This window comes from Puma concolor, chromosome D3, assembly GCF_028749965.1.
Source record: "Puma concolor isolate L17-30 chromosome D3, mPumCon1.1.hap2, whole genome shotgun sequence".
In the NCBI taxonomy this organism is placed as follows: domain Eukaryota; kingdom Metazoa; phylum Chordata; class Mammalia; order Carnivora; family Felidae; genus Puma; species Puma concolor.
Window position 1 is genome coordinate 5,225,862 of NC_141678.1, and position 22,813 is coordinate 5,248,674.

Sequence of the window (22,813 nt, forward strand, 5' to 3'; positions counted from 1 at the left end):
CCACTGGCTTTGTGGTAATTTGTTACAGCAGCAACAGGAAACGAATAGGAAAAAGGTAACAGGTCCTGTTTAAAATGCTCAGACCTCCAGACTCCCCTGCAGCGAGGGGTGGCCGTGTATGGCCCACCTCTGGTCTCTCAGGCACAAGCAGATGTGCAAAGGGTGGGTTTTCCAGAAAACCCACCGTTTGGCCGATTGAAAGGGGACAGGCTTGGGGGGGGGGGTGGTGGTTTCTGCTCCTCACCCAGCCCTCCCGTCACTTCCTCCTTCCTGCCTGGAACACGATGGGAGCTGGGAGGCAGGCGGAGACGGAGAGCGGGCAGGGCACAGACGGGCGCTGGCCATCCGGCAGCTACCGCACGGCCCCGGGCACACACCTGCCTCCAGCTTCCCGGGACAGGAGAAAAGGTAGCCCCGCTGGGCTGAGCCCAGGTTCGGTGACACGCGGCCAGACCCACAGCTCCTGCAATGACAAGGGCTGTTGTCCAGACACCTGGCTTCCTGGAACCGTGGGGGAGTCCAGGGTAAGGACAGTGCCCTCCTCTGGGGTGCCGGCTCCACACAGAGAAGTCCTCCCTGGCCATCTGGTCGCCCCGGACGGGTGCTAAATACCAGGGGCCCGGGAAGGCTCCAACCACGTGGCCAAACGTCTCCCCCAAGGCAGGGCTCCCGGCTGGTTCCGCGGCACAGGCAGCATCGGGACCTCGGATCCAGTCACCCCCTCCAGAGAAAACGTACCGGCCCGCCGCACGTGAACAGATGTGTGCACGCATGTGTATATGCGCGTGTGTGCATGTGTTTATTGTATAAATTCTTCATGGCGCTTTTTCCCCATGTTTTTGTCATCCAGAAGAAAAGGGATTCGAGAAAGGTTTTCGTTGCGCTCAGTTTTCACGAGTACAGAAACAAACATTAGGATTACAGGAATCAACACGCTGAACCCAAAGTGCGTACCAGCCACCCGGCTGCGGCACCCGGGACTCGATTCACAAGTGCGGGTATCACAGCTGCGACTTGAGACTCCCAGGGCTTCGGGTGGAGGGCACGGCGAGGCCGTGTCCCCTGAGGCCAGGCAGCTCCGTCTGGGGAGGACCCCGTGACGGCCGCCCGGGCGGCCCGCCAACTCCCCGAGAGCACCGCCACCCCACAGGGCGCACGGCCAGTTCCGCGAACGCCCCCGCACGGCAGACAACGGACGTTAAAACGTTCTGAAACCATTCAAAGTCCACGAGATAAAGGGACCCCGTTAAAGCACAAAACCCCCGTGTCCTCCAGAGGGAGCTTCCACCTGCGGGTCAGAGCACACGGCCCCGCCAGGAACTGCAGGGACCCGGTGCGTTGCACACAGACACAGACACGCAGGGGTGGTCGGCCGCAGGGGGCAGTTCACGGGCGACAGGAGACGGACGGGCCCTGAGCCAGAACACACAGTTTCACACGTTAAGAGAACAAAAGAGAGCAAAAGAAAGCAACAGGTGCAAGGCTGCAGCGGGGGTGTGCCGTCGCCAGAAAGCCAGCCGGTGCCCGGAGCGTGGCCGAGGCCGAGGCCGTCGGCCATGACCGCCCCCACACGGGCGAGCCCCGGCGCCTGGCAGCGCGTGCCAGGGCACAGGTGGGAAGACACACACACCCTCGAAGCCTTGCCACACACACAAACAAACGCTCCTCCCTCTCAGCCTCTGGTCCGGGGAGACTCGGGCCCCCGCCCGATGCAGCTGCAGATCAGAGACGATCTTCCCCAAGCCCGCAGACGCTTGCCTTCCCAAGGGCTGTACGTATCTAAGCGCTTTCTGGAAGCCACGGAGGTCACAGCACAGACACGTGTGGCCGAGTGTGGTGCGAGCCGGTCCCACTCAGAAGTCCCGCAGCTCGGGGATGTCCCTGTACAAGTCCAGGGTGTCGGGGTTCGAGAAGGCCCCTCGGTGCTCCACGGCCTTTCCAGCAATGACCTGCTTCACCGCCACTTCCACCTTCTTGCCGTTGAGGGTGTACTGCCAGGGCGGGCAGAGAAAACAGACAGAAAGGGACCTGAGCCCTCAGGGGAAAAGACCCCTCGGGCTCCGACGTCTGGCTGTCCCGACCAAGACCGAATGGCCTCCACCTGCAGCCAGACCGAGGGCGACCCGGCAGCCGGGCAGGCGTGCCCAGGAAGGCGCCATCCACCACGGCCGGCGTCTGGGGGGCTGAGGGCCGATCCCTCAACCCGGGTCTGTCCCCTCGGGCGTGAAGTCGGGGGTGCCAGCGCCCCTCCCCGCGCTGCGGGTGGGGTTCTCGGCGCTCGCCGCTAGACTATTTCTACTTGGTTACTTTTCCTGACGTCACGACACCTCCCTGTGTCGTCCGACCCAGCCGTCACTTCCGTGCAAGCGGAGGGCGGCTCCCTGCCCCTCGTCACCGATCCCCTCGCCAGGGAGCTCGTCCGGGAGCCTCCCGACCCCTCCCCAGAGCCCTCGTCTGGGCCGGCCGGGGCACTACATTCCTCGCAGTCAGAAGCCTCCCAAACGTCCAAAGCTCCCTCTCGAATCCACGCCTCGTGGGCCCGGCCCGTGGTCCCAACAGGCTTCTGGTGGCAGTGCGGGCGTCAGGCCGGGAGACGGCAGGACAGAGCCCGTGAGTAACACCGCTGGTGCCCTCGACTCTCCTCCACGGGCACCACTTTTTTAAACCTGAGATGTAATTAAAATTCATCCACTTGAAAGACTCAGGCGACGTGTGAACTAATTAAGGGTCTAAGCGCTGGCTTCCGGGGAACTGCCTGTCACTTGGGCGTCAGCCCCGCTCGCCCCGAAAAGCAGGAGTCTCACCTGCTTCGTGTGCGTGTAAGCTTTCTACGACAGGTCTAAGAACGACTCGGGGGAGCTAATGATTTATACCCTCCGTCAGCTGACAAAACAAAGAAGGCCTCGTTTCGGAAAAATCCCGCTACTGTGTCCTCTGGCGAGAAGGGTGGCAGGGAGGCAGAAACTGCCCAGCCCCAGCTCGGGCCTCCCCGAGAGATAACCGCCATCTGCCTCCCATCGGGACGGGCCAGGCTTCTCCACCGAGAGCAGCCGCCTGGCACCCGCCAGCCTCGCCGTGCCCCCAGGGCCCCGAGTCCTCTTGGCTGGGCCGCCCCTCCCCAGCTCAGCAACGCACAGGGCCAACCCGGTCCGTCAGGGCAGAGCACGAGGACCGGAAAACACGGGGCCTTGAAAAACCTCGAGGAACCCTTGCAATGACTCCCCAGCCCAACCAGAGGGGACAGCACCTGGGGAGCGAGCAGAGACAGAGCTGGGCTGACAGGGACCCGGGCACCAGGCTGAGGACAAAAGACGGTCACCACGACCCGTGTCTCCACTGAATCCTCGTGCATGGACACGGCTGGGGAATAACCCTCCCGACAGCAAAGGACACACTTTCCGTCTCGACAAGAGAAAGCCAAGGGGAAGATCAAACTCTAGTCACTCAGAAAGTGCTGGAAGCACACAGAACCGGTTCACCGAAGGAAAGCCTTAGGCCCTCATCGGGAGAAGGCAGTAAGTGTCCCTCCCTCCCTGAGAGAGCCACCGTCTCCGGAGTCATCAGGAGTCACAGACCGGGAGAGACAGACAGACAGACAGACAGAACTCCCGAGCTGTGCCTTAACCAAAATGTGACAGAACTGCACGGACGGTGTAGCAAGTCCCAGCCCTGCCCGCACTCCACGTATGCATCCCTGCTCGGGGCAACATCAGGGCCCTGCTTCAGCTGCCCCCCACCCCCATCCCCACCCCCTCAGTGAACAGCTACTCCGCAGGCCTCGGAGACAGGCCGGCTCGGTGCGATCGGTGGGCCCGTGCACACGCGCGGGCGCACGCACTCGGCAGTTTCTGCCATGGGCTGACGGACGCGTTCGCCGCGTCGGCGGTCCGAGTGGACGCTGAGATCCCATCTGGGCACGCCTCCTCCCCCACTCAGAGCCTGAGCAAAGTGCAAGGGGGGGACGAGCCTCTAAATAGACTCAGGTCTTCTTTCCACGGGCAGAACTCAAAATGCAAAGGCAAGGGCAGCAGCCGCCAGCGGCTCTTCGTACCGTCAAAATTCATTTTCTCGTTAATAATTCCGAGAACACCGAGCCCGCCCCGGGGGGGGGGGAGGGAGCCAGGTGGATGCGCAGGGCCGGGCCCGCCTACCCTCCCAACACAGGCATTGAGCACAAGTTCCTCAAAAGGCAAGTCGGGAAGGGTTAAAGAGAGAGAGAGAGAGAGAGAGAGAGAGAGACGGTGGGAGAGAAAAGAAAGATGGCGTTGCCAGGCAACGCGGACAAACGACACACAGAGCGTGAGCTCGCTCCTCGGGAGAGGCCGGGCCGCGTGGGGGGCGACCGGGTCGCGGCTGCCGGGGGCGGGGGCGGGGCGGAGCCCGGCGGGGCACCTACCGGGATGCCCTTGGTCTCCAGGATGACGCTGGGCACGTGCCGCGCGGAGAGGCCGCGGCGGATGGCGTTGCGGATACTCTTCACCAGGTCGGGCCCGAAGGCGTGGCCGGACGCCATCTTCAGGAACAGAAGCACCCTCTCCTCCCCGTCCTTGTTGTACTGGGGGACACAGAGGCTGTCCATCACCTCCTCAAAGGCCTCCACTGCAGAGACAGGGGAAGGGGCCACACGCTCGCACCGGCCGCCCTCCCCCCTCCCCGGGGAAGAGCCCCCCGGGGGACAAGCAGAACGCCCATCGCTGGTGAGAGGCACAGCTGCAGCTCGAGCTGAACGGTTCCAAGAAGCCAAACTCAGGCCTGACTTACTTAACTACAAATGAATTTAAAAATAAAAAGGAAGCAAAGGCCCGTGGTGGGGGCTCCACTGGTGGGGGGAACAAAGGCTGGGAGCAGACAGATCGGGACTTCTCCGCCCCGGCTGCGCAAACAACCTTGATGTGACAGCGGCAGGAAGCCACCTACTCGGAAGGCTGATTTTATGGCCTTGGTGGGCATTTTAAAGGCCCACGGATGACTGTGCAGCTGTCCTTATTTAGTGTGCTGAATGGTGCTGTGTGACCTCCAGCAATCACACAACCTCTCTGTGCTTCTTTTTCACCCATAAAAAGCAGACACAACTAAGCAACCCAAGGAAGCTCACTGTGAAAAAAAAAAAGGTGACGGAGCAGGGATGGGACCCTGTGACCTCAAGAATACCGCTCTGGGATCTTACGGCTATAAGCAACGTAGACCAGGTAAGTTCACAACTGTCCATTCCCACGGCTGAGGCAAATGGGCTAGAGTTATGCCAAAAGGCGGGGTCTTTGTAAAACGGGCTCCGGGGCTCCCCGCTAGGACAGGCTGCCCCCCTCCGGGATGACCTAAGAACGATTTCAGGAGCAAGGGAAAACGCATACCGATGTTATAGATTTCCGAACTGCCGAATCGCACTCCGTTGGGGTTGAGCGTGCCGTCACTGGAAAGAGAGACGCGGTCACAAACACAGGAGCTCCTGAGTGAGGCTCGTCGCACGGGGATCGGGGGTGGGGGCCACCACCGCCTTGCCACATGGCAACACCGGGCCCCGTCACGAAGGCTCCCTCCCCTGCTCTTTATCCCCACCAGCCAACTTCTCTCTCTCTCTCTCTCTCTCAACCAAAAGCCAGACAACAAGGGAGTCCCCTTTGTGTGAACACACCTGTCCCTTCCCACCTGCACAGGTGTGGCATGTGCCCAATACCCACGCATCCCAGGTCTGAAAGGGCGGCTGCTACTGTGGACGGACGCTGGCCGCGCCTTGGCCACAGGCCTCCCACCCCACCCTGGGGCACGGAAACGTGGATCGGGCCCGGCCCCGGTCCTCGGGCAGCAGACGCAGGCTGCCTCCTGTCCCTGCCTCGATGCCTCGGGAAGACCCCTCACCTCCGGCCCAGCATGACGATGCCCCCGGTCTTGGGGTTGATTCTGCAGTAGTCACCGTGCGCCCAGACACCTGCAGGGAGGCAGACGTGCTCAGTCACCCCGAGGAGAAGGGGTCCCGACTGGCTGCCCGGACAGACGCCCACGCGGGCCTGACGGCAACACGATTCGGACGGTTCCGCAACGTTAATGCCCGTCTGCAGACGCGGCTGAGGCTCAGAAACCAGGAAGAGGGGCGGCTCTGGGAAGCCGGGGGCAGATGTGACCTAGACAGCGCCCGCCCCAGGAGCACCCCTTCCAGTGGGGGCCCCGTGCACCCGCCTCCGACCCGCACCAGCAGGCAAGAAACACCACTCCTGCAGGGCCCGCCCGACAGGGACCCCGGGAAGTCAGGGGCGCCGACCCCAGCAGTGAGGATGCCGGAGGGGCCGGGGAAGGTCAGTGGGAGCTTCGGGGGAAGGTCCCCTGACTGAATGGTAGGAAGCACAGTCCACGCTTTAGGAGGACGGGGTGGTCTGGGACAGACGAGAAAGACGGTCCGGAGGGGTCCGGGCCGCTCTTCAATGAGAAAAACAGAGGCAGCACGAGCAGTGGGAGAAAACTGCGACAGTCCTAGCAACGGAGGCCTGAGCTGAGGCACCAGCCGTGTGGACAGAGCTGAGTAGCTGGTGAAACCCGGGGGACGTGCAAGGCGGTGAGGGCGGGCGGATCAGAGGTGACCCTGAAACCAGGCAGCTACCTCCCCCTGTGTGGCGGGGTCCCGGGCTGGCCCTCGCCCTGGGGTGCAGCAAAGCTAACATCCCAAGGGATCAAGGCCCCAGCCTCGGCCACGCCCTCCCCCCACGCCCCCGGCCGAGGCGATTGCCAAGGGAGCGGCTGAACCAGCCAAAGGCCTCCTCCCGCCGGCAGATGCGGTGACCCCCCACCAGCCACACCAACGGACGAGGCCGGACGGGTGTGAATAATCACAAGCACGTGCCGCTCCCCGCAGCCACCAGGGGCAGCCTCGCCTCCAGAAACGAGGGGGCCCCTGCGGCCCCGGAAGGGAAAATGCCAACTAAAACCAGCCGTGGCATCTTCCCCCTCCAATCCTACAGAAGCTTCCGGACCCGAGGGGTTAACCCAATCAGCTCACAACCGTCCGGGAGGCACCACCCCAACAACACGCTCTGCTGCTGTTCGCTCACCATCATGGCCACACGCCCCCAGGAGCGTGGATCAAGGCCCGTTGAGAGGGAAGTCAGGGCGCCTGTCCGTCCGTCCGTCCGTCCGCAGGGAGGGTGGTCCCTGGGAGGCGGTTTGAGACCAAAGGACCCCTGAGCTCACTTATTCTGACGCAGAAGAGGACCGTAGGCCTCAAGGTCCTTCTTCCCTCCTCCCCAAGCTGAAGAACGAACCCCCCCCCCGACCGCACTGGCAAAAGATTCACCCCCACAAACAGGGAAAACTTCCCGGGATTGCAGGTGCTACGTGTGGGGTGTTGGCAGGAACACACGGGTTGGCCACTCAGGGGACCGGCTTTGTACGCGCAGTCCCGGGACACAGAAAGCCGCAGACACAGCAGCAGGGCCTGTCCTGCTCATGTGGGGACTCGGGCGGCCGTGCTGGCACACCGTCTGGTTTACGCACAGCCCGGTGTCCCAGGAGTTTGATAATTAACTGATAATTAACGCACGGCCCCGGAAATGGAGACAAAACGGAAGACGCAAATGCGCCCTGAAGGAGCGGTCATTTGTGACAGCGAAATGGTTCCGCCTCGTACAAAACAAAGTCGCGAGGAGGAATTCACAAGGGGCTGGTGGCTCTGGTGCCAGGCTGTCACAGGCTTCGTCGTGGGCTTCCGCAGGCCTGCAGCTCCCACTGTGTCCATGGCAGACTGCCTCTGCCCCCCCCCTCCCCCCCCCCCCCCCCCCCGTGAGTGATGGTGCCTGGGGACAAGCATGCCAGCGTGAAGGGGGAGACCCGGCCTTCTCCTGCTTTCCACCCTGGAGATCCAGCGCAGGGAACCTCTTACGGTGAGCACGTACTTTTGTACGTTAAAGAAGAGTGGCACAGCTTTCCACGTACACAGACGCGCCATCACGGATAAATCGCACAGTCACACACTTCTCTTACTGGACTCGGGACCTCCGTCCGCTTTGGACTCTTTTGCTGACGAGGGCTGAGGGACACTGGCCGTCTCCATGTCATCAAGCCCAACATCCTGGCAGCTCGTGGGCAGGCCTAGTGTCCCATGTCCTCTACACTTCCCTGTGCCCATTTTGTTTCGATTTTTGCCTTGGCTGCCAGGAAACTCAGAGCTGAAGTCATTGCTCTGTAGAATCAGAACGGTCTGAATCTTTCTTCGGTCTGTTTTTCATTTCTCTTTTAAGTTTTTACTAGGCTTTTAAAAACAGTAAGATGTCATGAAGAAAACCAAAACGGCTCATAATTCCCCCACTCAGACAACCCTTTGTCGTGCATTTATTCACAGACTTACACACATAGACTTCCTTTCCAAACACAAAAGAGACACTACGCCCTCTGTGCTGAACTTCTGCTCTTCGCTCGCTGATTTCTTGGATATCACTGCCTGCTCACATTCTCGCCCGGCCTAAGGGTGTCTGGGAGTCTCCTTCCTGCTACAGCAAGGACGACCTTGCCTTCCAACTATTTCCTTTAACCATCAATTCCAATACAGTGTAAGAATCTCCCAGTGCTGGGGAGTGGACAGACGGTCAGGTTCAACCCGTGTTCACCTGGTCCATGACCAACAGCTTCAGAGTCCCACTGTCTTCACTGCCTTCCTCTGTGCATACTGGTTCCTATACTGCACCTACTCGCAGGAAGTACTTGAGGCATCTACTTACAAAACTGACTATATGATGAGATTCTTTAAGGAGAATCAAATTCTGTCCTGGGGATAAGCAGAATCCTATGATCAAGCAATGATTTCCAGTCCGATACTCCGGGCAGCCAAGGCAAAAATGGAAAGGCAACGCCGACTCCCGAGTGGGAGGTGTGGAGCCAGGACGGTGGTCCTACGCAGGCTGTGCAAACACGCAAGGCCAAGCGGGAAATGGGAGAGGTCCACGGCAAATTCTGCCACCAACGGTCACCTGCCCTTCTCAGACCGTCCACACGTGGTTAATGCAAAATCGGGTCACTTTCTAGATGCCAAAGCAAGTACTTGGACTAAACCGCTCTGGGACAGAGGGCTTGCCGAACTGCGAATGGCGCAGCTGCGGGAGCTCAGCGGTGCTTCTGAGACAAGGTGGGGGCGGGGGGGGCATGAAGCAGAGCTCTAAGTGAAACACCTCCGGGCTCTGGGACAAGGCGCGGCTCAGAAGACGAACCGAGAGGGCGTCAGGCTGCGCCAGAGTGACCAGCGGGTTGTAAACCTCCCCACTGTCCAGCCCCTCGGTGAGGACCGGGTGAGGGTGCGTGGGGCTGGAAGGAAGAGTCCGGGCCAGAATCCGCTTGCACACGCCCTTCCCCCCCCCGCGCCCCCCCCCCCCCGAACGGGCCGCACAGTCCTGAGTAAGCGCGCGCGTCCGCAGCCCTCCCGCGGGCAAACCACTGGCTCGTGCCGGCTCCCGGCAGCAGCGACCGGGGCGCAGGGGCTCTGCGCACCCGGGCCGGTTAAGGGTAAGTTAAACCCGGACGCCGGTTTCCCGTGACGGCTTCGAGCTGAAGGTGACAAGAATCTGAGCAGACGCTCACCATCGCCCCTCTGGCGGAAGGGGCTGTGAGCCGCTCCCCACGCGCGGGCGGAGGGGGCACATCCAGAAGCGGAGCCCGCGGGCCCGGCCAGGCCGAGTCTGCACCCGCAGCCCACGTACCTGGGAACCTGGAGAAATAGGCCTTCCTGTACTTGCTGTCGTTCTCGTCGTTCCAGAAGTGCGTGGGCTGGCAGGGGATCGGCTTGGTGCACACCAGCTCCCCGCTCTCTCCCCACACCGCCTTTCCTGGTTTGGGAAGAATGCAAAATAACCTCAGCACCCACGGCAGCCACGCCCCCTGGGCTTCTCCCCGCCCCCTCGCTAGCCACCCCGTACGCGCCGCGCCGTGCGTGGGACCCACGTGAAGGCACAGCGCGCCCCTGGTCACGTCAGCGCCCCCGGAAGCCGCGCTCACTCCTCCCCTGAAGACCTTCCCTCCCGGCGCGTTCCCCCCCCACCTCTCTTCGATAGGTGATTTGTTTTTCCCACACGGGGGTCAATACTTTCACTCCACCGACACTGTCCTGTGTGTTTCCGAACCACGTAAACGGCCTCGCGCGGCGCGTGTCCAGCGTCGCTCCCAGGGTGGCACCGGGGGGACTCACTCATCTACTACGTGGTGTTCCAATCGGGTCGTTCGGGGCTTGTGATTTCCCGTGTGCAATCACGAGCATTTATTCCTCCGGAGACGCACCTCTCTGTCGTTCCCAGCTCTGCTCCCTAGCTCACACACACCACGGGGAGCACCCACACGCACACCATGGGGAGCACGAGCACATCACGGGGAGCACGAGCACATCACGGGGAGCACCCACGCCCACACCAGGGGGAGCACCGGCGCCCACACCAGGGGGAGCACCCGCGCCCACACCAGTGAGAGCACTCCTGTGCACACCACGCGGAGCACCCACACGCACACCATGGGGAGCACGCACACATCACAGGAAGCACCCACGCCCACCCCAGGGGGAGCACCGACGCCCACCCCAGGGGGAGCACTCATGTGCACACCACGGGGAGCACCCCCACGCACACCATGGGGAGCACGCACACATCAAGGGGAGCACCCACACATCAAGGGGAGCACCCACACATCAAGGGCAGCACCCGCTCCCACCCCAGGGGGAGCATCGGCGCCCACACCAGTGAGAGCACTCGTGTGCACACCACGCGGAGCACCCACACGCACACCATGGGGAGCACGCGCACATCACAGGGAGCACCCGCACATCACAGGGAGCACCCGCGCCCACCCCAGGGGGAGTACCTGTACCCACACCAGGGGGAGCACTCGCGTGCACACCACGCGGAGCACTCCCACGCACCCCGGGGGGAGCACCCGCGCTCACACCACCGGGAGCACCCACACACACACCATGGGGAGCACGCGGACATCACGGGGAGCACCCGCACCCACACCAGGGAAAGCACTCGCGCCCACCCAGGGGGAGCACTCATGCCCACACCAGTGAGAGCACTCGCGTGCACACCAGGCAGAGCACCCACACGCACAACGTGGGGAGAAGGCACACATCACTGGGAGCACCCGCACCCACTCCAGGGGGAGTACCTGTACCCACACCAGGGGGAGCACTCGTGTGCACACCACGCAGAGCACTCGCACGCACCCCGGGACCCGCGCTCACACCACGGGGAGCGCTCACACCATGGGGAGCACCTCCACGCACACCACGGGGAGTACCCGCGCGCACACCACGGGGAGCACCTGCACATACCCCAGGGGGAGCATCTACATGCACACTACAGGGAGCACCTGCGCCCACACCAGGGGGAGCACCCGCACACACCCCAGGGGGAGCACCCGCACCCACAATACTGAGAGCACTCATGTGCACACCACGCGGAGCACCCACAGGCACACCATGGGGAGCACGCACACATCAAGGGGAGCACCCGCGCCCACACCAGGGCAAGCACCTGCGCACACCCTAGGGGGAGCACCTACACGCACCAGGGGGAGCCCCCGCACGCACACCACGGGGGGCACCTGCGCACACACCACGGGGAGCACCCTCACACAGGTCTCCTTGCTCACGGGTGCAAATGCTTCTCCAGGGGTAGAATTCCGGCATCACGGGGTACCCACCTTCACCCTCTCTCTCTATCACCACATTGTGAGCTCAACAGGTGGCACTGAGGCACACGTGCTGCCACAAGGGCAGCCTGGATTCCAGCCCCAGGCACAGCACAGGCCATGGAGGCCACGGAGACAGGGCCAGACCACGTCCCTCCCACTCCCACTGAGTGGGCCTGTGGAAAGCCGGCTGGTGCCCGTCTATCCAGCACCTTCCACAGTGCAGCAGGGCGGGACTTGCACTGAGAAGCCATCACCCCCCATGCATCCACGGAGGCTCCCGGGTTATCGCGTGTCCATCACCTCGCCTAGCCCATGTCACCCCACCGAAGCCCCGAGACAGAAGACGGGCAGACAGGTAACCGTGTGCCTCTGGAAGCGTCGGTTTCTCTCTGCCAGGAGCATCTCCTCCCGAGCAGGCTACCGGACGCGGCGGCAGCCAGAGCCAAGAGAAATGGTTGGACGGTGGGGAGGAAAACAGACGTACGGAACCAAGAACTTTTCGGAGCAATGACCCCAGGCAGCACCAGGGAAAAGCCTTCTTCTGAGGATAAGAATGGATTTTCAGAAAGGTCTCTGGCAACACTCTCTGTGAACTTCAGGAGAGACCCTTCCTGCACTCCCCAGGCTCGCAGCCTGGTGTGGCCACGACTGCTGCTGTCTCTCCCTCTCCCTCGTGCCAACAGGAGCTGGCACAACCTCCCCGTGCACTCCGCCAGGTCGAAATAATGGTGGCTGCAGTGCAAATTTGTGCAGTGCACACACCACACGCCAGGCCCTGTTTGGTGCTGGAGACACAAACAGGCTTTGCTGATTTATAGCCAGTGGCTGCTAACAGGCTACAAAGCAACCCAGAGAGACCAACCCCCAGCTCCCTCACTGGGTCCTCGTCAAGGTCAGGGTGTCGGACTAGCAAGGCAGTACGGCAGCCTCAGCAGCATCTCCGACGTTTGGATGCCGGGGGAACGGCCGCCTTCCTGCTATTCCTGAACACACAGCTCTCCACTGTGATCCGGCCCAACACCAACTTCCCAGGCGGGTAGGCTGAAGGGGGTTGGGGCCGGGCTGGGCGAGAAGCTGCAACACTCTATAGGCGAGCAGGGCCTCCCCACTCCGGGAGGTTCTGCAGAACTGACACCAAGCATCCAGGTCACGCCCGGGCACGGAAAGAAAAGTGGTCAGTGAAGCTGTCACCTTCCTCGTTCCAGGCTTCCACGGCCATGCCCAGGTTCCGGGCCTGAATCTCCCCTCGGTACACAGGAACAGAAAAGTTCTGGCCCATGAAGCAGGAGATGATGTCGGTGCCACCTGCAGACACGACAAAAGGAGACCCACATTCAGAAGACGGGGAGAAACGGCCGTGTTTATTATTGGGGAACACCCCGCGAGGGAGACCCCAAAGGACAGCTAGTCCCACTCTTTCTCGAGATGAATACAGAAAAACCCCCGGATGGTTCCGGCTTCTAAAGGAAGAAACGGAATTGCAGCAAACCGCCCGTGTCTGGGGGACTTATTCTGTGACCAAGGCTTCCTGCCGCAGGACGCACAAAATAGATGACCTCTCGTGGTCACCTCGAAGTTCAAGACGCGGGCTCAGGGAAGACGGAAGCTTCGCCCGTTAGATCTGCGGCATGGGCACCGTCTCGCAGACGGTCACGCACAGAGGCCCTTGGCTGGCATGTGCACGCACGCGGCCGCTGGGAGAGCAGAAACCCCGAGGTCCGTGCAGCGAGGGCCTCCCACACGAGGCGGCGTGGGATGGGAAACACTCCCGTTTCAGGAAGGGACTCGAAAGGGAGTCCAATCCCAAGAGCCACGGAGACAGGAGCGGCAGGAACCCCCGAAGCCGGACCCACCGCTGCCGACGACTGTCCCCTTGCTCCCCTCCCCATGAAAACGAGGATCGCGTTCGTCTCAGCGCCCCGGGCCCCAGGGGGGGTGCCAGCACGGCCCCCAGATGAGCACCAGATGCTCTCAGGGGACGCCGTGACACACACAGCACTGGCCCGGCGCCGAGAGGCTCTGAGCCGAAACGCCCTGCTGTTAGAATGTCACCGAATCGCCCAGCAGTACCGTGGAAATCCACTTCCCGAAGCTTCTACAAACCAGCATTTGGGGCAGGGAACGTGGGTGGCTCAAGGCCCACAACTCTCAGGAGGGTAAGGAGCGGACGTGAGTCTCCCGACACCTGGCTCCCCTCCCAGCGGCCAGAGACCCTCCACGCAGACAACCTGCTCATACAGACAGGAGCTCCTCAACCCTATTCCTGCTTCTCCCGAGGACCGTCTTGTCTCAGGACACATAGCTGTTATGTCTCAGGGCTTCACGGCACCCCACCGGGTGGTACGCGGGCAGCAGACATGTACGGATGTCACCTATCGTGAGGCCAATGACTCCACGAAATAAGGGACTGGAGCCCCGGCGTGCCCACCCAGTCGGCCCCGGGAGATCCCACGCTACAATCCACTCCTCGTGAGGGAAAACTGAGGCCCAGAGGGGAAAGGGAGGTCCCAAGACCACTCTCGGATGTTGGCGGGATCCCTGCTCGCCCCAACGGCCCAAGACCCCCAGCCTCGGGCCAAGGGTCCAGCTGGAAGGAGGAGGGCTGGCGGGGGCGTCCTCAGCCTCAGGCTTCCAGCAAATCAAATGGCGTCTTTTAAAGATGTGCTTTCAGAAGAATACAGTCACCTAGGGGCGCCTGGGTGGCGCAGTCGGTTAAGCGTCCGACTTCAGCCAGGTCACGATCTCGCGGTCCGTGAGTTTGAGCCCCACGTCCGGCTCTGGGCTGATGGCTCAGAGCCTGGAGCCTGTTTCCGATTCTGTGTCTCCCTCTCTCTCTGCCCCTCCCCCGTTCATGCTCTGTCTCTCTCTGTCCCCAAAATAAATAAATGTTGAAAAAAAATTTAAAAAAAAAAAGAATACAGTCACCTAAAGATTTTGATGAGCTGCGGGAGAACGAAGCCCAGGTCGCACCGTTAAGGGGGAAACGTGGGACAGCGGGAACCCTACGTCAAATGCCCCCCCCCCCCCCAAACACTGCTGTGCCACCTACGCACAGACAGATGGCCTCTGACAGAAACCGGCACAGGCTTCCTCGGGGAAGGAGGATGGGGGGGGGGGGGGGGGGGGGCGAGGTCACCACCCTATTTCCTTTTGGATTCTGAATATACAAATTATCGGGGCGCCTGGGTGGCGCAGTCGGTTAAGCGTCCGACTTCAGCCAGGTCACGATCTCGCGGTCCGTGAGTTCGAGCCCCGCGTCGGGCTCTGGGCTGATGGCTCAGAGCCTGGAGCCTGTTTCTGATTCTGTGTCTCCCTCTCTCTCTGCCCCTCGCCCGTTCATGCTCTGTCTCTCTCTGTCCCAAAAATAAATAAACGTTGAAAAAAAAATATATACAAATTATCTTCACACAACTTTATGTTAGGAAAAAAGGGGAAAAAAAGCCACTTGAAATCCCAACGCCCATACGCACACGCGGGCGTCCACACACCTGCACACGTGCCTTTCTCCAATCTACAAAGGTGACCACGCTTGATAACTCTGGAGTCTGCTTTTCTGAACACATCACAACGCTCTCTCAATTATAGTAAATAAGTTTCCATCTAAATAAAAATCGTCATCGTCTCCCTTCTAACAGCTGCAAAAACAAAGGATGCACCATAAATGATTCCATCAATCCCCTTCTACTGGGCACACAGGTCATTTCCGGCTTTCAATGAACATACGCAACGTTGCAACGACTGTTCTCATACACGGCCAATTCTTAGTATTTACAGATTCTGTAGTTGCAAATTCTCCTACTCGCTAATTTTGTAACCCCAAAATCAACACTCAGGGTGCTTTCAAGGTCGTCTGAGAACGTGACCCGAGAACCAAGCAGTGAAAATCTCAAGATGCCCAACACGCACATTCCCGGCTGAGGTCCAACGAGGCAGAGGGCCCTGCCCTCGGGCTCCAGCTCCCGTCACCGCGAGGACCGGAGGACAGCCAGGGGAGGAGCTCAGGCTCCGGGGCGGCTGCGCTGGGTTTGAATCCCTCCACCGCGCCCCGTTAGTGGGGCAGCTCCAGCAAGTCGGTCAACACTCCTGAACCTCGTTTTCCCTTTTGTAAAATAAAGAAAACAGAATCTACCAGAAAAAGCCGTTTCCGGGACATGAGATTGTAACTGACGTGAGACACGCAGGTGCATTATCTCCCCCAGGAGCCACGGTTCAGCATCTGCCAACTCGGCGACTTTCTCGAACTTGACGACCAGGGACAAGAAGAGCCAACGTGCACAGAGGCGTGTGGGTCAGAGGCTGTGCGCGCTGGGGGGCGACCGGCCCGGTCGTGTCCCGTGTCCTGACTCCTCCAGCACCCCCTCCCCACAAGCACACAGACGGGAGCGTACCTGAGATGGAACCCAGAAGGACGCTGCTCTTAATGCACCTGTAGACATAGTCATAGCTTTCGGCTTTCAGCGGGGAGCCGGTGGACAGGACCGTATGAAGCGTCTGGAGACTGTGGGTTTCCACTAGGGCGAAGGACCACGGAAAGATTAAAACTAAATCCGACACCTGTAGCCTGGCCTGCGTGCAGGAAACAGGTAACGGAGCAGCTCTGAGTTGCCTGGCTGGCAAGACGGGGAACGGGCCAGGTGCTGCGAGAGGCACGCTTTACTCACTTGGCTTCAGGTCTTTCTCTTCGAGCACAGCCAGCCACTTGGCACCCGTTCCAAGGATGGTGATGCTAAGGGCACGGGAGGGGAAGAAAACAAACTCTCAGGCTCCTGCACAGGCCATGCACCGAAGCCTTCTAAAATTAGTGACTCCTTGCTGACAAGTCTGCAAAATCCAAGATACGTCACTTTCCTGGGCTGAACTGATGCTCGCTATTGAGTTCAGAGTGAGTCACGACACTGTGTTTACCGTCGGGGTACAGCAGGGACAGGTCTGCACGCTGACTCTTAACATGCCCAGAACCCTGGGTCCCCGGACCATGAGGCTCCGTGGAAGAAAACGACCCACACGACAACCCGCTATCTTCCCGATTACGGGATAATTTTCTCTTTTTCGGCCAAAGGAAGCCATAAAATCAAGACCTCTCGGCCGGCCCCACATCGACTTCGCGCTCAGGCCACCAGGGTCTCCTTCCCCGGCACACCTATCTCAGTCCCGCTCAGGGCCTGGGCTCTCGTATTCCCTCTGCCTGAACGTGTCGTGGCCCCTCCCCAGGTATGGAGGTTCAAGTCCCAGCCCCGGTGCCCTTGCCTCCGAGGGTCTCCCTGACCCCAGGGCACCAGTGGCACTTCTTTGTCTCTCTCCTTCCCCATTCGGGTGCCAGCCCCTCGAGGACAGGGACCTGTCCACCTCCACCACCGTGCACCCCCCGGGGCCCGGCGGGGCAGCGGCACAGAGCACACACCCGGATATGCGCGGGTGCGCAAATGATACCAGCAAAGGGGCGTCCAGCAAGTGCACTTTGCAAGGTGAGCTTGTCGGCCCGTCACCAGGCTCCACCGAGAACTCTCGCACTCGGAGACAGGTGACACGGGGTAATCCGGGTGGCTTTGATGCAGGCCCAGTTACTGGCACAGCCCACACAGAAGACCCCAGACTTCTGGCCCCAGCCCTCACCCGAGTATTCCCAGAGCCCAGAAATACACCCCAAATGATGAAGAAAGCCCGTCCTTTGAAAGAACCTTGTCTGTGCCGACACAGCAAGCGCCCAGTCACCAACCGAGGGAGCGAGTCCGTGCGCCGGCACGTTATCAGTCGGCGAGGATTTCAGTCCTACATTTATCGACGTTATTTTAAAAACCAGACGCCCTGAAACGGCCCCACAAGATCCCTGCCGTTCAGCCGCTCGGAAGGGCCGCAGCTCGTGCTACAAACCGGCAGGATCTGACGTGACCACATGCGACTCAGTTTTTAATTTTCGCCTCACCTGACACGCACCCCCCTTTCGATCGCCGCTGGCAGTGGGAACAGGCGGCAGAGGCCTGAGGCCCTTGCACGCTCCCCTCCCCTCGGCTCCCGCCCGGGGCCGTGCAGCCGCACCAGCCTCCGTGAACCCGGTGGGCAGGCTCCCCGGCCGGGTCCAGGGCGGCCAAGGCCACGTCTCTGGCAACATCTGGGGCATGAGCCAACCAGGGCTCAGGACGTGCCTACCACATGGGCCCAGAGCACAGACCTGTGAGTGTCAGACCTGCACCCACGTGCACGCACACCCACACCTACACGCACACGCAGGCACACCCACATATGCACTCACTCTTGCTCACGCACACTTACACACGGTCACTCACCCTTGTGCACACATGCACACACATACACATGTGCACATACACAGACACACACAGAGCTGGGTTTTCCTGGGGCTCTTCATCCTTCAAATTGTTTAGCATCGAACCCCGATAATGCACATTTTCTGACCCCCCTCCTGTCACACGCGCACACACACACACACACACACACGCACGCACACACCAGAAAGTGTCCCCACCTGGAGCCTGGTTCACAGGTATTAAGGGTAAAGCTCTTAAAGCCATCTACGTTCCCAGAGATTCGATTAACCTTTCGTTGGAAAACAGTCTCATTAGGAAATAACCTTCCTCACCAATACTGGGAGCCAAATGTCAGGATTTAAATATTACCCAGGCCAGGCAAAGCTATATTTGAAATATTAATGGCCAAGGATGTAAAAACGTGGGTGGCTCCTTCTGTTTCCCCACCGTGAATGGATTCAGACTTAAAGTAACGAGCACATTTCAGAGCACGGCTGCTTCCGGGCCCCCAGGGTCTGCTGGTTCTATATTCTCACTCCTGGAACCACGATCATTAGGCCAACAGTGACCACGCAGCACAGTGGTGAGGACACCTCGGTCGGTTACGATTAACTCATTAGCAGAGGAAGCACTCCCACGCGGTCGGTCTCCTGACCATTTCCCACGGAGGTGAGGAGAGGGGGCCCCGCGTCCTTCCCCATTTTCTGCCTCTGCTCCTCAGGATTCCCGCGTATCACTCGATCAAGGGACGAGCCAGGACCGCACGGAGGACAGACCCCCTCACACAGCGTCTGCGGGAGCACTGTGGAGCAATCTCCTGACGGGCTCGAGGAGACCCAGGGGACAGCAGGCCAGCACCGCGGGACGGCTGGCAAAGGCAGGACTCCCCTCTCGCCATCGGGCCCAGAAGGCCGGCGGTGGGAAGCCCAGACCCTGCGCCCCCCCCCTTCCCGTACGCGTCCACGCCGTCCCCCGAGCCGCCTGTTTCACACCCCACCTCAGCCTTGAGCTGGAGGAGGCCTGCGTGAACCAGAACCCTCGCTGGCCCCGTGGCCCTGTCTCCCTTCCTCCTGAGCTTTCCCGCCAGTTCTTGGATTCCAGAGTCCTGGAAACAGGATCACGTTCCCTCTCCTGATATCCTGACTGTTTCAGACCCACTCCTGGCCCTGGGGGGCGGCCCCCCAAGTCTACACGAAGACTCCCCATCTCCTTGGTGGGCTCCGGTCAGGACTGCCTGCCCCTTCGCACCTTCCTTGGCAACTTCAACCTCCCACACCCCCCCCCGCCCCCCGAGGGGCACCACGCACCCCGGAGAAGGTACCTCCTCTACGGCAGCCGACCGCAGGGTGGCTCTGTGGCCCGGCGTGCTGTCTCGGGTACCTACCCCAGCCGGTCAACCAGGTCCCAGAGCACGTTGGGCGTGGGCACCAAGGGGGAGCCGTCGTACAAAACCAGGGCCGCTCCCGTGGCCAGAGCAGACACCATCCAGTTCCACATCATCCAGCCGACCTGGAACAGAAGGAGCACAGTGCCAACCGAGCGCCGGGCCAGCCGCCCTCGCCTCCACCGTTCGGCTCCTCACGTCCCTAGAAAACCTCCCGAAGCCGAGCCAACGGCTGCTGCGACCCGCCCCTCTCAGATGCACGAGGCTTCGCCCCGGGAATTTCACGCCAAGAGCTGACCGCGCACATCAGATCCACGCACACACGCACACTAAGAGGGGTCGAAGAACGTCCTCCGTGGCCTTCCCAGGCACAATGGGAGACGGACAGCAGCGAGACGCCCGCCAATGCAAACGTGGTCCCACACGGGCACAAACTACGGAACGCCACACACCGAGTCCGTGAACCCGCGTCCGACGTCTGCACCCAGATGGCTGCCCACCACGGCCGCCGAGAGGAACGAGGTCTGGGTGGATGCGGACAGGTGTCTGAGACGAGCTGAAGTGTGAAACACGCCAGCAGAGGGCACGCACATGACCCCATCCACACCCGGGGGGGGGGTGTGCACAAACCCAGAGGCCAGCGGGGCACGCACGCTGCGTGTGAACACGACCGCCACGGCTGCCCTGGACCCCGGAGGACGCCGACATCTCACGTGCGCTCGGGCGTGCTGTGTGAAAGGGTTCCCACACGCAAGAAGTGCCTTTTCCGTTATCTATGAACGAAGTTTAAGGCACAAAGGTGCTGCCAACCACACCCACTGACAACAGCTTTCCCGTCCACGCGGGGGATCTGTGGGCGGTTCCAGAGCAGGGCAGCCAGAGGGAAGCTCCAGCAGGAATCTGCCCGCACCGAGGGCCAGGAGGACACCCCACCGGCAAGACGGCCTCGCCCGGCACCCCTGCGGCAGATCCCACGGGGGGACCGGGTGGCCACGAGGCGCCCCAGGCCGCCCGCGGGCACAGCCCGGCAGAGAAGCCCAGACGACGGCTTAGAAGACACGACTGGCACACGGCCTCGGCAAGTCCCCTGCGGCCTGAACCAGCCTCGGCAAGTCCCCTGCCGTCAAGAACCCGGCGGCCCCCGGAGCCCCCTGTCCTTCCCCTCGGCACCACCAGGGTCGCACAAAAATCTCAAGTTAGGTGAGCTGCCTTAATATCCCTAGCTGAGTTTCTTTCACTAAGGAACCCGTCTCCGGAAACCAGCACGGCAGCCCCCGCAGCTCGCGGCCCGGCCGACCCGCTGTCCAAAAAAGCTGCTAAAGGGGCACCTGGGTGGCTCAGTCGGTTAAGCGGCCGACTCCGGCTCAGGTCATGATCTCGCGGTCCGTGAGTTCGAGCCCCACGTCGGGCTCTGTGCTGACAGCTCAGAGCCTGGAGCCTGTTTCAGATTCTGTGTCTCCCTCTCTCTGACCCTCCCCCGTTCATGCTCTGTCTCTTTCTGTCTCAAAAATAAATAAACATTAAAAAAAAAAAAAAAAGCTGCTAAGGTGGGTCACTAAGTGACACAACACAGGCCTGGCTCCACAGGACAAGCCAACCGCCTGTCCTTCATGGGCAGGACGCTGCCGGGGAAAGTGAAAAGCCTCCGGGAGGACCGCTCCAGATCTGCCACGTTCCGGGCACTTTCCTCGATGCAAAACCCTGTCATTTGAAACCACGTGGCCCCAGGAGGCCGCTGAGTTGGACGTGGCTGGGGCTGCGGGGGTCTTCGCGCCATTCAACCACGACGCCCCGTCAACCCTGCTGGCTGGGCTTCTGCATGGGAAGGGCCCGGAGGCTGGCACTGCCTGGCGCCACTGGCCCGCCTGTGGGGACGGGGTGAGCAGGGCTCTGGGATACATGCCTGCAGCTGACGGAGACCCAAATCACAGTGAGGAGCGAGGCGACCGAGCATCTAACTGCCCAGCTTCTGGGGCAGCTGGGGCAGGTGCCCTGGGTTCAGCCACAAAACGCACTGGCAGGGACTTGGGGCAGAAAAGAACTTCCGTGAGGGCAGCGGCAGCCAGTGCCTGGGCTTGGCGTGGTGGCTGCCTGGGCCGCACGCCCACTCCCAGGGCAGGGACAGGGGCCTCCTGGCCAGGCTCTGGGCTGGCAGGCGGCTCTGGTCCCCAGGGTGGCCTCTCTCAGGCCCAGCCTGGCCTCCGCACCGGACCCCCAGCTGTCACAGTCATTGGGAGAGCCACCTGGAAACACTTCCTATTACCGCCCAAGGGACTTAGTGGCCTCAAACGCCACCGATTTACTATCTCCGAGTTCTGCAGGTCCAAAGTCCAAAGTCAAGGTGTCTGCAGGACCGCATTCCTTCTGGAAACCTCCGGGGAGAATCTCTTTCTCGGCGTCTACCAGCTTCCAAAGGTCACGCACATCCCTTGGCTCCTAAGCCCGCTCACTCTGACCTCTGCTTCCCCCGGAACAGCTCCTTCTCTGACACTGACCCGTCCACCTCCCTCTTACAAGGACCCTTGTGCCCGCAGCAGGCCCGCCCGGCTGGCGCAAGTGAAGGCCCCGGCACAAAACCCCCGGCTGAACCGCATCCACCCTGAAGGAAGCAAAGCGAGAGACGGGAGGGACGCAGAGGGCAGGAGGGCACCCCCCCGACACACACACTCGACTCACCGTGGTGTAATACAGGAGGGTGTCGCTGCTGTTCATGTTGCCGTGGAGAACGTGTTCCTTCAGGTGCTGGATGAGGGTGCCCTGGGGAGAGGCGGGGGACACGGCGTGAGCGGGGCGCCCCTGCGCAGACAGCACGGGGGCACAGGCGCAGAGCGCCGGGGAGAAGCCGACCTCCCGCCCCTCACCCGGAGGAAGCAGACCGCCGAGCAAGCCGGCCTGGATGCTCTGCCAGCTGACCCGGGGGTCGGTGGGGGCAGCCTCGGACCGGCCTGTGAGCTCCGGGTACCAGAGAGACGGGGAGCACCGTGGGACCCCAACCCCAGGCAGAAAGCAGGAAAGGCAAAGTCAAAGATACGAGAAAACAGAACAGAAGCCCACGTGGCAACACGCACCTCCAGGGCGGGCGCCAGCCGGGCGGCACTGGGACGCTTCGCAAGCCTCGGACCAGAGCTCACGTGACCCTTGGCCGAGGGAGAGCACGAGGCCCTGCTTGCAGTCCAAAGGCCCAGTCAGACCTCCCGACCTCCACGCCCGGTCCATTATTTCTCTCCGAACATTTAACGGGCAGGACGTGCACCGGGCCCAGCGCTCCGAGGCACAGGCCACGACGGGCCCCCTCCCCGGCCCCAGGTCTCCGGGCAGCCGCTCCCTGTGTCTATGGCCAGGAACCCTGTAGGTTCCTTCATGCTGGTTTTCTTATCCGGACGCACGGCCCTGCCCTTTGCTTTTTCCACGTAACGTGCCCTGGGGCTCCTTCTCGGGGCACGGAGCTTCCTCGCGTCTGATGTTCAGCTCTGTAATACTCCAGTGCCCACGCCCCCTCGTTCCCAACTTGCTC

General features: G+C 61.4%; 1 protein-coding gene and 1 long non-coding RNA gene across 3 annotated transcripts in view; both read right to left on the minus strand.

Annotated features, from left to right (window-relative positions):
* Positions 1–780: 780 nt before the first annotated feature.
* The window catches only part of AACS (acetoacetyl-CoA synthetase), a 53,413-nt gene continuing 31,380 nt past the window's right edge, over positions 781–22,813 (minus strand). The window contains exons 9-18 of one of the 2 annotated variants that reach the window (XM_086681443.1): positions 21,976–22,056; positions 19,300–19,424; positions 16,314–16,378; positions 16,041–16,163; positions 12,844–12,957; positions 9,675–9,800; positions 5,857–5,926; positions 5,352–5,410; positions 4,397–4,555; positions 781–1,991 (exon numbers count right to left, since the gene is read on the minus strand). In XM_086681443.1, the coding sequence (XP_086537569.1) occupies positions 1,807–1,991; positions 4,397–4,555; positions 5,352–5,410; positions 5,857–5,926; positions 9,675–9,800; positions 12,844–12,957; positions 16,041–16,163; positions 16,314–16,378; positions 19,300–19,424; positions 21,976–22,056 (1,107 nt within the window). In that variant the 3' untranslated portion in view covers positions 781–1,806. Of the gene's footprint in view, positions 1,992–4,396; positions 4,600–5,351; positions 5,411–5,856; positions 5,927–9,674; positions 9,801–12,843; positions 12,958–16,040; positions 16,164–16,313; positions 16,379–19,299; positions 19,425–21,975; positions 22,057–22,813 lie in introns of both variants that reach the window. The other variant, XM_086681444.1, reaches the window with a different exon arrangement.
* Positions 12,965–16,031, minus strand: LOC147575248 (uncharacterized). The gene is made up of 3 exons (XR_015242173.1): positions 15,062–16,031; positions 14,578–14,834; positions 12,965–14,337 (listed from the first exon to the last, which is right to left on the minus strand). It is a non-coding gene; the product is annotated as an uncharacterized LOC147575248 (long non-coding RNA).